This window comes from Rhinoderma darwinii, chromosome 12 (genome assembly GCF_050947455.1).
Source record: "Rhinoderma darwinii isolate aRhiDar2 chromosome 12, aRhiDar2.hap1, whole genome shotgun sequence".
NCBI classification, from domain to species: domain Eukaryota; kingdom Metazoa; phylum Chordata; class Amphibia; order Anura; family Rhinodermatidae; genus Rhinoderma; species Rhinoderma darwinii.
In genome coordinates, this window is record NC_134698.1 from 76,351,219 (window position 1) to 76,366,442 (window position 15,224).

At 40.1% G+C, this 15,224-nt stretch overlaps 1 protein-coding gene across 2 annotated transcripts in view; it reads right to left on the reverse strand.

Moving 5' to 3' along the window:
* Positions 1 to 15,224, reverse strand: part of NID2 (nidogen 2) — a 74,689-nt gene that overhangs the window by 17,468 nt on the left and 41,997 nt on the right. For both annotated transcript variants that reach the window (XM_075844125.1, XM_075844124.1), the window contains exons 8-11: positions 14,654 to 14,881; positions 11,335 to 11,481; positions 1,934 to 2,062; positions 756 to 896 (exon numbers count right to left, since the gene is read on the reverse strand). In XM_075844125.1, the coding sequence (XP_075700240.1) occupies positions 756 to 896; positions 1,934 to 2,062; positions 11,335 to 11,481; positions 14,654 to 14,881 (645 nt within the window). The remainder of the gene's footprint in view (positions 1 to 755; positions 897 to 1,933; positions 2,063 to 11,334; positions 11,482 to 14,653; positions 14,882 to 15,224) is intronic.

Here is a 15,224-nt window from a genome sequence, read left to right on the forward strand (position 1 = left end):
ATTAGAGCAGGGAGGGGCGCACAATCTTTTTTGGTCTGAAGGTCAAATTGTACCACACCGGAGGGGCAGAAGAAAACGGAAAGGGGTATTCCCATCTGAGACAGTGTAGGCCATAAATGTCTAATAAGTGGGTGTTCCACCTCGTCTCCTTTTCTCTGGGGCAGACATTTATGGTAGATCACGTGGATATGCCATAAATGTCTCAGATGGGAAAAAAACATTTAAAAGGAGCAATTTGGGTAAAACTGACGCACTGTGTTATGCCTAGTGCAGTTCCCCCCCACAACCCCATAACACTGCCAAACACACAGATCTCCCCATAACAGTGCCAGACACACGGTGTACCATTCGTACTTACCTGTCCCGACTCCCACATGGTGCGCCACTCCTCTTATATCTGACATGAAAGATACAGGTGAGCAGCCACTAGAGGGCACTCACATGTATCTTCCAGGTCCTGCACTAATATCCAGAGTCCGTGCAGGGAAGAGAGAACGGAGATGTCGTCCAAGGACTCTGTTCTCTACATCAGAAGGATGCGGCTGTCAAAAGAACTTTTTTAACCATCTGGACACTGGCAAGAATGTCTACGTCCTGATTGGGGGCCGCTCAGAAGGGCATTGTGGACCACAGGCTGTGCACCCCTGCATTAGAGTAGTCTGAAAAATACTTCCTTATAGATAATATAGGCTCATATATAGCACCCGCAAAACAACACCCGCACCGCACACATTATCCGATAGACATATTCTTACCGATACAAGTCTGCCCGCTCCTCGTGTAACCAGGGAAACATTCACACGTAAAGACGCCATCGCCACGTGGAACACATTGGGATGTGGCTGTGTCGCAGGTATGTGTGCCATCCTCACAAGGGTTTCCAAATGAGCCGCCCGCTAAAAATGGAGACAAAAGTGTGAGTACGGAGTTTACCGAACTACAGTGTTATTACACATATCTCCCTATTATATTGTATGCAGCTACACAAGGAGAACCTCTGGAAAAAAAAAACCTTGTGTTAATCTTCAGACTTGACTGCAGTGGAGGGGCGCCCAGAAGAATCAGAACTTGTATTATACTCCAGAGCTGCATTCACAATTCTACAGGATTCAGGGCTGCTTTCCCTGCGTGTTCTGCATAGAGCTTATTATGATGATTTGCATTCTGGGAAGTGTCATCTTTACACCATAACATGATAAATGTAACAAAGTCTAGGCAATTTGTTTAATTTTAGAAAATTTGGTGCAGGAATATGTAATTTTTTTAAATTTTATGAAGAGCACAAAGAGGCCTTCAATATAGATACATGTAATGTCTAGGCCTGATAATCAAGAATTACACCGACTGCAGTATTTGTATAGCACCGGACATGTTCACAATGGCAGATGACACGTTACTTGAAGGGATTAAATTCTTGACAGGGTAATAGTGCAGGACAGATTACAATACAGGAAAAAGGGCAAATTTAAGATCCCCATAATTGAGGATGATGCCATACCAAAAATACAGTCTTCATTCATAGGAGCGTTCATATTTAGTTGCTATGGCTTATGGTGCCGTTAATACCCCTTAAAGTGAATGTTCAACCTCAAACACCATTTTGTACGAGATCCATTTTTCTGATAGTGGGCGCCAAATCCCTTACATAGACACAGAGCTAGAAACTCTGGTTGTCTGCAGCCACCACTAGGGGGAGCTAACTGAATATTGATTATACATTGACCTCCATAATAACACAGTATGGAAAAGATGGAGGTTCACTATAAGTTACTGATGGGAAGTGTTGAGTAAGCAGAGGAATCCATAATAAAAAATACTGACCAATAAAGAAATGAAAAAGAATACTGGTAGTGTCTATGGTAAGCTGCATGGTGTTACATGAGGAGTATAACACTGTGATGTAAGTCGCCTCTATTGTGTTCACATTACTTACATACGCAGTTCTGTCCATCTGCTGAGAACACATACCCCGGCTGACACTCGCACCTGTAGCTGCCAGGAAGGTTCAGACATTGAGTGTTGCGGCCACAGTTGGCGAGTCCGGCCTCACATTCATCAACATCTTGGAAGAGAACAAAATAATACACAGGAATTAAATAGTTTCAGTCACATTAAGCCAAGATATAACTTCTACATCTGTCTATGCCGAGAAAAAAAAAAAAAAAACACAATTGCTTTGGGGAGTACGTCTAACGGTTAGTGATAAACTAATTGTTGGCATCCTTGATCAACTGTACACGGACACTAGGATTATGTACTAAAACAATTCTAAACTGACATTTGGGGTGAGACGATGACACACCAACATCTGGCAGCTCTAGAACAAGTACACACTGGCAAATAGGTGTTCTAGAACAAGGGCGCACTGACAATTGCAAGTTCTAGAACAATGGCGCACAGAAAATCTGAGTTCGAGAACAATGTAACACTGGCACACTGACATTCGTGAGTATCAAAACAATGGCACACTGGTAATTGGAAGTTCTGGAACAATGACACTGGAAAATGTGATCTAGAACAATGGTACTACTGTGATCTTGAACAACAGCGAACTGACATTTGCTAAACAATTGTGGTGTTCTAGAACAATGGCACAATTACAATTGTTGATCTAGAACAATAGATTAATGACCATTGTTGAACAATTGTTGCAATCTAGAACAATGGCACAATGACCATTATTGAATTCTATAACAAAGGCACAATGACTTGTTGAACAATTGTTGAAATCTAGAACAAAGGCACAATGGCCATTGTTGAAATCTAGAACAATGGTACAATGGCCATTGTTGATCTAGAACAATGACACAATGAGCATTGTTGAAATCTATAACAATGGCACAATGACCATTGTTGAACAATTTTTGACATCTAGAACAATGGCACAATGAGCATTATTGAAAGCTAGTACACTGGCACAATGAGCATTGTTGAAATCTAGAACAATGTCAAAATGAGCATTGTTGAAATCTAGAACAATGGCACAATACGCATTGTTGGAATCTAGAACAATGGCACAATAAGCATTGTTGAAATCTAGAACAATAGCAAACAACCATTGTTGAGCTAGAACAATTGCACAGTGACCATTGTTGAAATCTAGACCAATGGCACGATGCCCATTGTTGATCTAGAACAACGGCACGATGACCATTGTTGCTCTAGAACAATGGCACAATGCCCATTGTTGCTCTAGAACAATGACAATGCCCTATGTTGATCTAGAGCAATAACACCATGACCATTGTTGAACTCTAGAACAATAACCATTGGTGAAATCTAGAACAATGACCATTTTCGAAATCTAGAACAATGGCTCAATGACCATTGGACAATTGTTGAAATCTAGAACAATGGCACAATGACCAGTGTTGAAATCTAGAACGATGGCACAATGACCATTGTTGAAATCTAGAACAATGAGCATTGTTGAACTATAGAACTATGACACAATGAGCATTGTTGAAAACTAGAACAATGACAATGAGCATTGTTGAAATCTAGAACAATGGCACAATGACCATTGTTGAAATCTAGAACGATGGCACAATGACCATTGTTGAACAAGTGTCTAAATCTAGAACAACAGCACAATGACCATTGTTGAAATCTAGAACAGTGGCACAAAGAGCATTGTTGAAATCTAGACCAATGGCTATTGTTAAACCATCATTGTAATCTAAAACAATGGCACAAGGGCTATTGTTGAAATCTAGAACAATGGCACAATTACCATTGTTGACATCTAGAACACTGGCAAACATAACCATTGTTGATCTAGAACAATGACACAATGAGCATTGTTGAAATCTATAACAATGGCGCAATGACCATTGTTGAAATATAGAACAATGTCCATTTTCAAAATCTAGAACTATGGCACGATGACCATTGTTGAACAATTGTTGCAATCTAGAACAATGACAATGAGCATTGTTGAACTATAGAACAATGACACAATGAGCATTGTTGAAAACTAGAAATCTAGAACAATGGATCAATGACCATTGTTGAAATCTAGAACACTGGCAAACAACCATTGTTGATCTAGAACAATGACCATTGTTGAAATCTATAACAATGGCACAATAACCATTGTTGATCTAGAACAATAGATTAATGACCATTGTTGAACAATTGTCAAACTCTAGAACAATGGCGCAATGACCATTGTTGAAATCTAGAACAATACCCATTGTTGAAATCTAGAACAATACCAATTGTTGAAATCTAGAACAATACCCATTGTTGAAATCTAGAACAATACCCATTGTTGAACTCTAGAACAATACCCATTGTTGAAATCTAGAACAATGGCCATTTTCTAAATCTAGAACAATGGAACGATGACCATTGTTGAAATCTAGAACAATGACCATTTTCTAAATCTAGAACAATGGCTCAATGACCATTGTTGAACAATTGTTGAAATCTAGAACAATGGCCCAATGACCATTGTTGAAATCTAGAACAATGGCCCAATGACCATTGTTGAAATCTAGAACAATGGCCCAATGACCATTGTTGAAATCTAGAACAATGGCCCAATGACCATTGTTGAAATCTAGAACAATGGCCCAATGACCATTGTTGAAATCTAGAACAATGGCCCAATGACCATTGTTGAAATCTAGAACAATGGCCCAATGACCATTGTTGAAATCTAGAACAATGGCCCAATGACCATTGTTGAAATCTAGAACAATGGCCCAATGACCATTGTTGAAATTTAGAACAATGGCCCAATGACCATTGTTGAAATCTAGAACAATGACCCAATGACCATTGTTGAAATCTAGAACAATGGCCCAATGAGAATTGTTGAAATCTATAACAATGGCGCAATGACCATTGTTGAAATATAGAACAATGTCCATTTTCAAAATCTAGAACTATGGCACGATGACCATTGTTGAACAATTGTTGCAATCTAGAACAATGTAACAATGACCATTGTTGAAATCTAGAACAATGACAATGAGCATTGTTGAACTATAGAACAATGACACAATGAGAATTGTTGAAAACTAGAAATCTAGAACAATGGATCAATGACCATTGTTGAAATCTAGAACACTGGCAAACAACCATTGTTGATCTAGAACAATGACACAATGAGCATTGTTGAAATCTATAACAATGGCACAATAACCATTGTTGATCTAGAACAATAGATTAATGACCATTGTTGAACAATTGTCAAACTCTAGAACAATGGCGCAATGACCATTGTTGAAATCTAGAACAATACCCATTGTTGAAATCTAGAACAATACCCATTGTTGAAATCTAGAACAATATCCATTGTTGAAATCTAGAACAATACCCATTGTTGAACTCTAGAACAATACCCATTGTTGAAATCTAGAACAATGCCCATTTTCTAAATCTAGAACAATGGAACGATGACCATTGTTGATCTAGAACAATAACACAATGACCATTGTTGAAATCTAGAACAATGGCCCAATGACCATTGTTGAAATCTAGAACAATGGCCCAATGACCATTGTTGAAATCTAGAACAATGGCCCAATGACCATTGTTGAAATCTAGAACAATGGCCCAATGACCATTGTTGAAATCTAGAACAATGGCCCAATGACCATTGTTGAAATCTAGAACAATGGCCCAATGACCATTGTTGAAATCTAGAACAATGGCCCAATGACCATTGTTGAAATCTAGAACAATGGCCCAATGACCATTGTTGAAATCTAGAACAATGGCGCAATGACCATTGTTGAAATATAGAACAATACCCATTGTTGAACTCTAGAACAATACCCATTGTTGAACTCTAGAACAATACCCATTGTTGAAATCTAGAACAATGCCCATTTTCTAAATCTAGAACAATGGCCCAATGACCATTGTTGAAATCTAGAACAATGGCCCAATGACCATTGTTGAAATCTAGAACAATGGCCCAATGACCATTGTTGAAATCTAGAACAATGGCACAATGACCATTGTTGAAATCTAGCACAATACCCATTGTTGAAATCTAGAACAATGTCCATTTTCAAAATCTAGAACTATGGCACGATGACCATTGTTGAACAATTGTTGCAATCTAGAACAATGGCACGATCATTGTTGAAATCTAGAACAATGACAATGAGCATTGTTGAACTATAGAACAATGACAATGAGCATTGTTGAACTATAGAACAATGACACAATGAGCATTGTTGAAAACTAGAAATCTAGAACAATGGACCAATGACCATTGTTGAAATCTAGAACACTGGCAAACATAACCATTGTTGATCTAGAACAATGACACAATGAGCATTGTTGAAATCTATAACAATGGCACAATAACCATTGTTGATCTAGAACAATAGATTAATGACCATTGTTGAACAATTGTCAAACTCTAGAACAATGGCGCAATGACCATTGTTGAAATCTAGAACAATACCCATTGTTGAAATCTAGAACAATACCCATTGTTGAAATCTAGAACAATACCCATTGTTGAAATCTAGAACAATACCCATTGTTGAAATCTAGAACAATGACCATTTTCTAAATCTAGAACAATGGAACAATGACCATTGTTGAACAATTGTTGAAATCTAGAACAATGGCACAATGACCATTGTTGAAATCTAGAACAATGGCACAATGACCATTGTTGAAATCTACAACAATGGCACAATGACCATTGTTGAAATCTAAAAAATTGCACAATGAGCATTGTTGAAATCCAGAACAATGGCACAATGACCATTGTTGATCTAGCACTATGATCATTGTTGAAATCTAGAAAAATGACACAATAACCATTGCTGATCTAGAACAATGGCACCATTACCATTGTCTAAATTTAGAATAATAGATTAATGACCATAGTTGAACAATTGTTGAAATCTAGAATGGCACATTGACCATTGTTGAATCTAGAACAATGGCCCAATGACCATTGTTGAAATCTAGAACAATGGCCCAATGACCATTGTTGAAATCTAGAACAATGGCCCAATGACCATTGTTGAAATCTAGAACAATGGCCCAATGACCATTGTTGAAATCTAGAACAATGGCCCAATGACCATTGTTGAAATCTAGAACAATGGCCCAATGACCATTGTTGAAATCTAGAACAATGGCCCAATGACCATTGTTGAAATCTAGAACAATGGCCCAATGACCATTGTTGAAATCTAGAACAATGGCCCAATGACCATTGTTGAAATCTAGAACACTGGCCCAATGACCATTGTTGAAATCTAGAACACTGGCAAACAACCATTGTTGATCTAGAACAATGACATAATGAGCATTGTTGAAATCTAGAACAACGACACAATGAACATTGTTGAAATCTAGAACAACGACACAATGAGCATTGTTGAAATCTAGAACAACGACACAATGAGCATTGTTGAAATCTAGAACAACGGCACAATGACCATTGTTGAAATCTAGAACAACGGCACAATGACCATTGTTGAAATCTAGAACAATGGCACAATGACCATTGTTGAAATCTAGAACAATGACCATTGTTGAAATCTAGAACAATGACCATTGTTGAAATCTAGAACAATGGCCCAATGACCATTGTTGAAATCTAGAACAATGGCCCAATGACCATTGTTGAAATCTAGAACAATGGCCCAATGACCATTGTTGAAATCTAGAACAATGGCCCAATGACCATTGTTGAAATCTAGAACAATGGCACAATGACCATTATTGAAATCTAGCACAATACCCATTGTTGAAATCTAGAACAATGTCCATTTTCAAAATCTAGAACTATGGCACGATGACCATTGTTGAACAATTGTTGCAATCTAGAACAATGGCACGATCATTGTTGAAATCTAGAACAATGACAATGAGCATTGTTGAACTATAGAACAATGACAATGAGCATTGTTGAACTATAGAACAATGACACAATGAGCATTGTTGAAAACTAGAAATCTAGAACAATGGACCAATGACCATTGTTGAAATCTAGAACACTGGCAAACATAACCATTGTTGATCTAGAACAATGACACAATGAGCATTGTTGAAATCTATAACAATGGCACAATAACCATTGTTGATCTAGAACAATAGATTAATGACCATTATTGAACAATTGTCAAACTCTAGAACAATGGCGCAATGACCATTGTTGAAATCTAGAACAATACCCATTGTTGAAATCTAGAACAATACCCATTGTTGAAATCTAGAACAATACCCATTGTTGAAATCTAGAACAATATCCATTGTTGAAATCTAGAACAATGACCATTTTCTAAATCTAGAACAATGGAACAATGACCATTGTTGAACAATTGTTGAAATCTAGAACAATGGCACAATGACCATTGTTGAAATCTAGAACAATGGCACAATGACCATTGTTGAAATCTACAACAATGGCCATTGTTGAAATCTAGAACAATGGCACAATGACCATTGTTGAAATCTAGAACAATGTCACAATGACCATTGTTGAAATCTAAAAAATTGCACAATGAGCATTGTTGAAATCCAGAACAATGGCACAATGACCATTGTTGATCTAGCACTATGATCATTGTTGAAATCTAGAAAAATGACACAATAACCATTGCTGATCTAGAACAATGGCACCATTACCATTGTCTAAATTTAGAATAATAGATTAATGACCATAGTTGAACAATTGTTGAAATCTAGAATGGCACATTGACCATTGCTGAAATCTAGAACAATGGCACAATGAGCATTGTTGAAATCTAGAACAATGACACAATGAGCATTGTTGAAATGTAGAACAATGACACAATGAGCATTGTTGAAATGTAGAACAATGACAATGACCATTGTTAAAATCTAGAACAATGGCATAATAAGTATTGTTGAAAGCTAGAACGATGACCATTGTTAAAATATGGAACAATGACCATTGTTAAAATCTAGAACAATGACACAATGAGCATTGTTGAAATCTAGAAGCATAATGAGTATTGTTGTTCAACAATTGTTGAGCTCTATAATAATGGCACAATTGCTTTTGTTTGCATCTAAAAGAATGGCACAATGACAATTGTTGAGTTCTAGAATAATGACAAATATTGAACAATTGTTAAGCTCTAGCACACTATCCCCTTTAGTTCAGCCTCTCTAAACACACCACATGCACAGGCCTGAGCTCCAGGTATTCAGACGTGGAGTCTGATGAGTAAGTGCGAACCAATGAGACATTTTTATTGTAATCAGCCAATCATAGCTCAAGATAGACCAGTGGATATTCTGGCTCTATTATGGGGAAATTGTGGACGCTATCACCATTAAACGGATACCATGGTAGCCTTCACCATTTAATGGGCACAGTGGTCATTACTGTTGTGAAGGGGGAACTATGGCCATCCCTGTTATGGTGGCCCTGCTGCCACTACCACTTTTGTGGGGCATCGCAGCCACGGATACTGTTGTGGGGCAATAGGTCATCACCATTGCATCATCGCCAGCTGTCATTACCGTTACAGGGGCAGTGTGGCTCTTACTGTTAAGTAATGGCACTGTGACCATCACGGTTATGGGGGCTGTTGTGGCTTTCACTATGGCTGTCACTGTTAAATGGGTGGAAAAGCTAAGATCCATTGCAAAGGGGGAAAAGAGGGGGCTTCATTGCTCTATTGTTTGGGGCCTCTAATGGGGTTTTCTAGGAACAAAGATTTCTGCTCATGTTGATGTTTTTACTGTATATTGTACCAGCTCCTGTAACATCTTCTCATGGATAAGAACTTGGATGGCTTTGTATGATCCATATGACCCATATTAGCGGCTCTGGACACACTGTACATGGTGTGGGAATCATAGGAACAGGATAGATTTGTACGATGAGGTCTGAGGGATTTCATTCTATGTGATCAAGGTTTCCTGTTACCAGAAAACCATCTGGTCGAGTAAAATAGGAAACAGCCGGGAGATTTCAGGAGACAAGTGCAAAGCTCCGTTATAAGCGGACAAACATTCACATGTGGCTGGAAGGGTCGGACAGGAGAAGAAATTTATTAGGATCTATAGCACTATGCAAAATGCTGAAAAACGGTTATGTTGGGACCAAAAATTATTATCCGTGTAGTCTCTGCAGTATATTAGCACACGCGCTAATATACATTCGGTCCCGTCACGCGGATCCTGAGATTTTCATAGACTTTTACAGTCTTCTTTGATGACGATACGACTTCATCATGTGACCGACCGTTCCCGCTATACTCTATGTACTCGCTCTACTACTGCTCCTGCTTGTACATAGAGTACAGCGGGGTCGGTCACTTGATGAAGAGTCGTATGGTCATCAAACAAGGCTTTGTAACTAGACTTCCGGTCCCCCGGCAGCGCTATAAAAATCTATGAAAATCTCAGAATCAGCGCAACAGGGAACTAAATGTAAAGAGCACCTCCAGCTACATGAATTCTCTCTCCCATAGGGCAGCATTTTAGTACAATTCCATTAATCCAGCATGGTTGAGAACAAGTGCTGGATCATCGATTCAGTATGTGCCAACTCCGTGCTACCCCCTGACCCGCCGCCTGCCACCTCTACCTTCAACCTCCGAGGAAATTTCCTACTGAACCAGCATGGGACTATGCATATCTCAAATCAGATCAGGACGATTTCCGGACTGTTGGGTGCCAGATTAACAGACTAATTCGTGCTGGTTAAGTAAAGATATTAAACTTGTTTCCCGCTTCCCCCACTTCTCTTGGAAGCTGATATCAAGTATATTCCTCCCAGGAAAAAGAGAACATTTCTTCTCCATCCTGAGGCATGATGGGAGTGATAGAAGCCATACAAAATTGTAATGAGCAAACCTATTTAACAAAAAGCCAAAGACTCACCTTGTATAAAAACATGAATGATTGCTGTACTATTGGTATAAAAGAGCATGTCTGCTTCGGACAATCCCTTGTTGTTAGAAGGGTCCCCTGACAATAAGCTGATCAGAGGGTGGTCCTGCTGCTGAAACCCCAGCAATCAGCTATAATCCGTGGCAGGAACTGTACAATTCCCCTGCAGCGCCACCACAGGAGAAATGAAGCATTACACCGTTCTTATTGAAATCAATGGACATGGACGTGCCAGATCCTCCAGAGTGAGAGACGCTCTCTGTAGCTGCTCTTCACTCCGGCTACTAGATGAAGAACCGGAATAGGGGACCCCCTCTATGCATTTATAATCTCTTGAAGCCACTTTCAGACCACTATTGAGGCATTTTGAGGATAGCTAGTGATTTACACCTCCAAAACGTGATCACAATTTAGAAATTTGTCATACAATCTGACTCATTATACAGCGTGATCGCCAGAGATCGGAGCAGTCAGACTTACCAGTGCAATCTCTGCCATCTCCCTGGTATCCGGATGCACAGACACAGGTGTAATTCAGTCCTGACGTAGGCTGACATTGGGCCCGCGTGTCGCACACATGGGTTCCATCGTAGCAGGGGCTGACAGGTGTTGGCTCCTGAGAAGAATCTGTCGGTAAAATAGCAAATAGTTTAATTTGTAGGAAAAACTTCCCATTCAGCTTTTTGAGTCTATTTCTAACTGTACCCACTATTCCCAGCAGTGAGACCCCCAATGCTTCCTGGTAGGGGACCCACAACTTGAAAATGGGTTGACAGATAACGGTCAATCAAGTGGTCGACAGCAGCAATAGGAGATAAGCGGATCGCAGACACCTGTGGCACCACTTATCTTCAAGTTAATTAAATCTCTTTGACAGGTAGAAGGTAAAACCCAACCTTCCTCTGACCATATATGTTGGGGTCCACCTGGAGGCCCCTATAGATATTTGACAGTCAACAGATCCTATAAAATTTTGTGGGTTCTACTTACTAACATCTAATGCAGATGTCCGCAACCTTTAGCACTCCAGCATTTGTGGCAGTGATGTGGAAAGAAAAAAGAAGACACAGCTCCTTGGGGTATTGCTGTAGTTGTTGTGTGGTCAACAGTAGTGTACTTGAAATTTGATTTTTCACTCACCTTTTTGAGTTGTGCTAGATGGTCGGCACAACTCTATAATTAAACTGATGGAGCCTCAATACTACGTGTGTGCGCAGTCTGCTGGCCCTCTGGGTGAACACCGGCAGCTGAGTAATCAGTGGTAGTCTATGTAGATGCAGTCCAATTTGTGAAAAATAAAATAATAATCACCCCCGATTTTTAAAAGACATACATGCTGTGTCATAAAATCTGAATAAAAGGTACACGTTTCGACCTTGAACCAGGGTCTTCCTCAGGCTTGAAAGAATTCTTCTTCAGTTCTTTCAAGCCTGAGGAAGACCCTGGTTCAGGGTCGAAACGCGTAGCTTTTATTTCGATTTTATGACACAGCATGTATGTCTCTTAAAAAGTAAAACATTTTTACTCCTATTTGAGGTCTTGTCCCGACTGGGAATTCAGTTGAAATTCAATCTACAAATGCAGGAGCGCCTACCGTCAGGGGTTATTATTTTTTTCTTTTTCAAAAATTGGACTGCACTCCAGCATTTGTGAAACTGCAACTCCCTGTATACTAGCAAAAGGCTGTTAGGGCATGCTGGGAATTGTAGTTTCACAACAGCTGGAGTGCCGAAGGTTGCCGACCCCTGATGTAATGTCTAAGGGGAAGCTTTAGCTTTAAAGGGGAAGTCCAATCACAATGATTTTCTGATAGGTCATCGATACTTGTGAGAAGAGGACACTGGTGAAGTAATCTCGGGCCACCATTGATCTCTAGGTGACCATGTTGTGGGGGACCTTCATTATAGCTTTGTGCTATGGATGTGTTTACCTCCCAGAAGATTATCTGGACTGAATATATATTAAACTCTCAACTGTGAGAGAAGTATTAGGTCTGTGCAGCTTTTCAGCTTCGGACTGTAAACAGGAATGCTTCCATTCACTGAGAGCAAGCGGAGATATTGAAAACAGAGGTGGATTGAAACACAAAAAGTGTATTAGAAAGTTGCTGAGCTTTTCATTATACAATGGTTGTGTTTTATGTATTTGCTTTCCCATTACGTTCTTCTCTCTCGCCACATCTGCGTTCTCCGTCAGCTCTAGACCATTACCAGTTCCGAGGTGGGAGGTGCGGCGCCTTGTTAAGTCTTTTGACACTGTTCACTGGCCACTACTGCTGATCTTAAAGCTGCTATTCCGAAACGCCACACTAATTTACTGCGGCTTTACCCCCCCCCCCCCTTAGGCCCCTAAATGAAGGCAGCAGATTGATTTTCACAAGCTTGTAATTTCCCCCAAAACGTCCTACAGGCGGCTTTGTACTTGTGACATTCTCAAAGGGATCTTTATCTTGCTCCTCTTTGTGTTTGGCTAATGAATAGTGGTCGCCCCTCTTCAGGAGACTTTATGGAGCACATTAGGTTGCTTGACTTCCTGACCCGAAAGCTGCCGCCAAATTACTCAGGCAGTTAAAGAACAGAAAAGGGGCTTTGTTGCATGAAAAAGAAGCTAAGGAGACCCTTCTCCGCCCACCCCGAGGACACGAGCGCCTAGAAAGAGGCCGGTGAAAAACATTCTGCTGAGGGAGTGAAATAGAACAAAGATGACAAGACACGACACAATGTAAAACAGAGGAAACTTACTGAAGGACATCTGAAGGTCAAACATAAGACGGGAGGGGAGACACTTGAGACTCTCTAAATTTTTTTTATTTACCATACCCAACCACTGTATAAGAGCTCATTCAGACGAACGATTTTCACGTCCGGGTGTAGAACGGTGAACACCAGGACTGAACACTGACCCATTATAGTTAAAAGGCCAATTCACCCGTCAGGTTTTTTTTTATGGACTAACCAACCGTGATGAAAAAAAAAAAAATAAAAAAAAAAACCCGCAGCATGTCCTATCTTAGTCAGTTTTTCATGCAGTCATGTAGAAGTAGATGGGTCTGCGTGAAAAACAGACCCCATGCGGGGGTTATTCATTCCGTTTTTCACGGAAGGTTGCCTGGAGACACCCGAAAAGTGAAACCAGGAAGTAGAGCCGGAACAGTGTGGCCCTGAATTAAAACATGGTCAGAAGCCAAAAATACGCATGAAGAAATATCTCACTGTGCTATAAGCAATAAAAAATAGCGTGACCATTCTGGGGGTGTTTTCAGTGTAATGGGAAAATTCAGGATATTCTTTGGGGTTTTTTTTTTTATGGACGGGAAAAATAAACAAACCATAGGCAATCGAAGAAAAACGTGATGCAAACTGATGCAAAATTAAATTGCATATGCGCAACCAAAGTCGTTATGTAGCCCTAGTCCTAAGTCTGTTTGGCAGTTTTCAGCCACTGGATGTAGCAAGAATGTTTTGATTTACTGACAGCAAGCCGAGATCTTGAAAGTGGTATGGAATTGAAACACAAAGTATATGAGAAAGTTCTAATTTTACAATGATTAAAGAAACACTCCAGGCAAAATTGATACAATGTGTTATGTTTAGTGGAAGGCCTGAGGGGGCGGAGCATGACACAGATTCATAGAGCACCAAAGAGAGAATGCCTGTGTTATGGCCCGCCCCCTCAGGCCCTCCACTAGGCATAACACATTATATTAGTTTTACCTGGAGTGTTCCTTTAAGCTTTAGATACGGTGAGCCCTGTGTATACAACAGAATGGAAATGCCCAACTTAGAACTTTCTTACTTACCGTGAACTGAGCCGATGTGACTGGTGATAGCGAATCTGAGAACTTTCTCGTCCTTATTGTATAGGGCAAACATGCGATCCACAGCGAGTTTCTGAGCGGTGGGTGGGTACCGCTGGGAGTGGCCGCAGTCCTGATACGTAATATTCTGCTTTAATCGGTACGACAGTTGTTGGACTTCATTATTGGCTGATGTCACAGTATATTCCCGGTATGCTGTGGATGTCACAACTGGATAAAAGGAGCCAAAATTAGTGCCAATCAGGGAGCCAGAAAAACGTGACCAAGAGAGGGTGAATAGTAAGGAGGGGTATTTGTGGCAAGCCATGCGGTCATTAAAGGGCATAAGTAGCTCATGAGTTACAGCCTATCTTATACTCCAGAGCTGCACTCAACAGCATTCCCTGCATGCTTAGTGTCCGCACAGAGATTGCTCTGGAATGCAGCTCTGGAGTAAAATACAGGATGTAACTCAGGATCAGTACAGGAGAAAGTAATGTAATGTATGTACACAGTGACTCCACCAGCAGAGTAGTGAGTGCAGCTCTGGAGTATAATACAGGATGTAACTCAG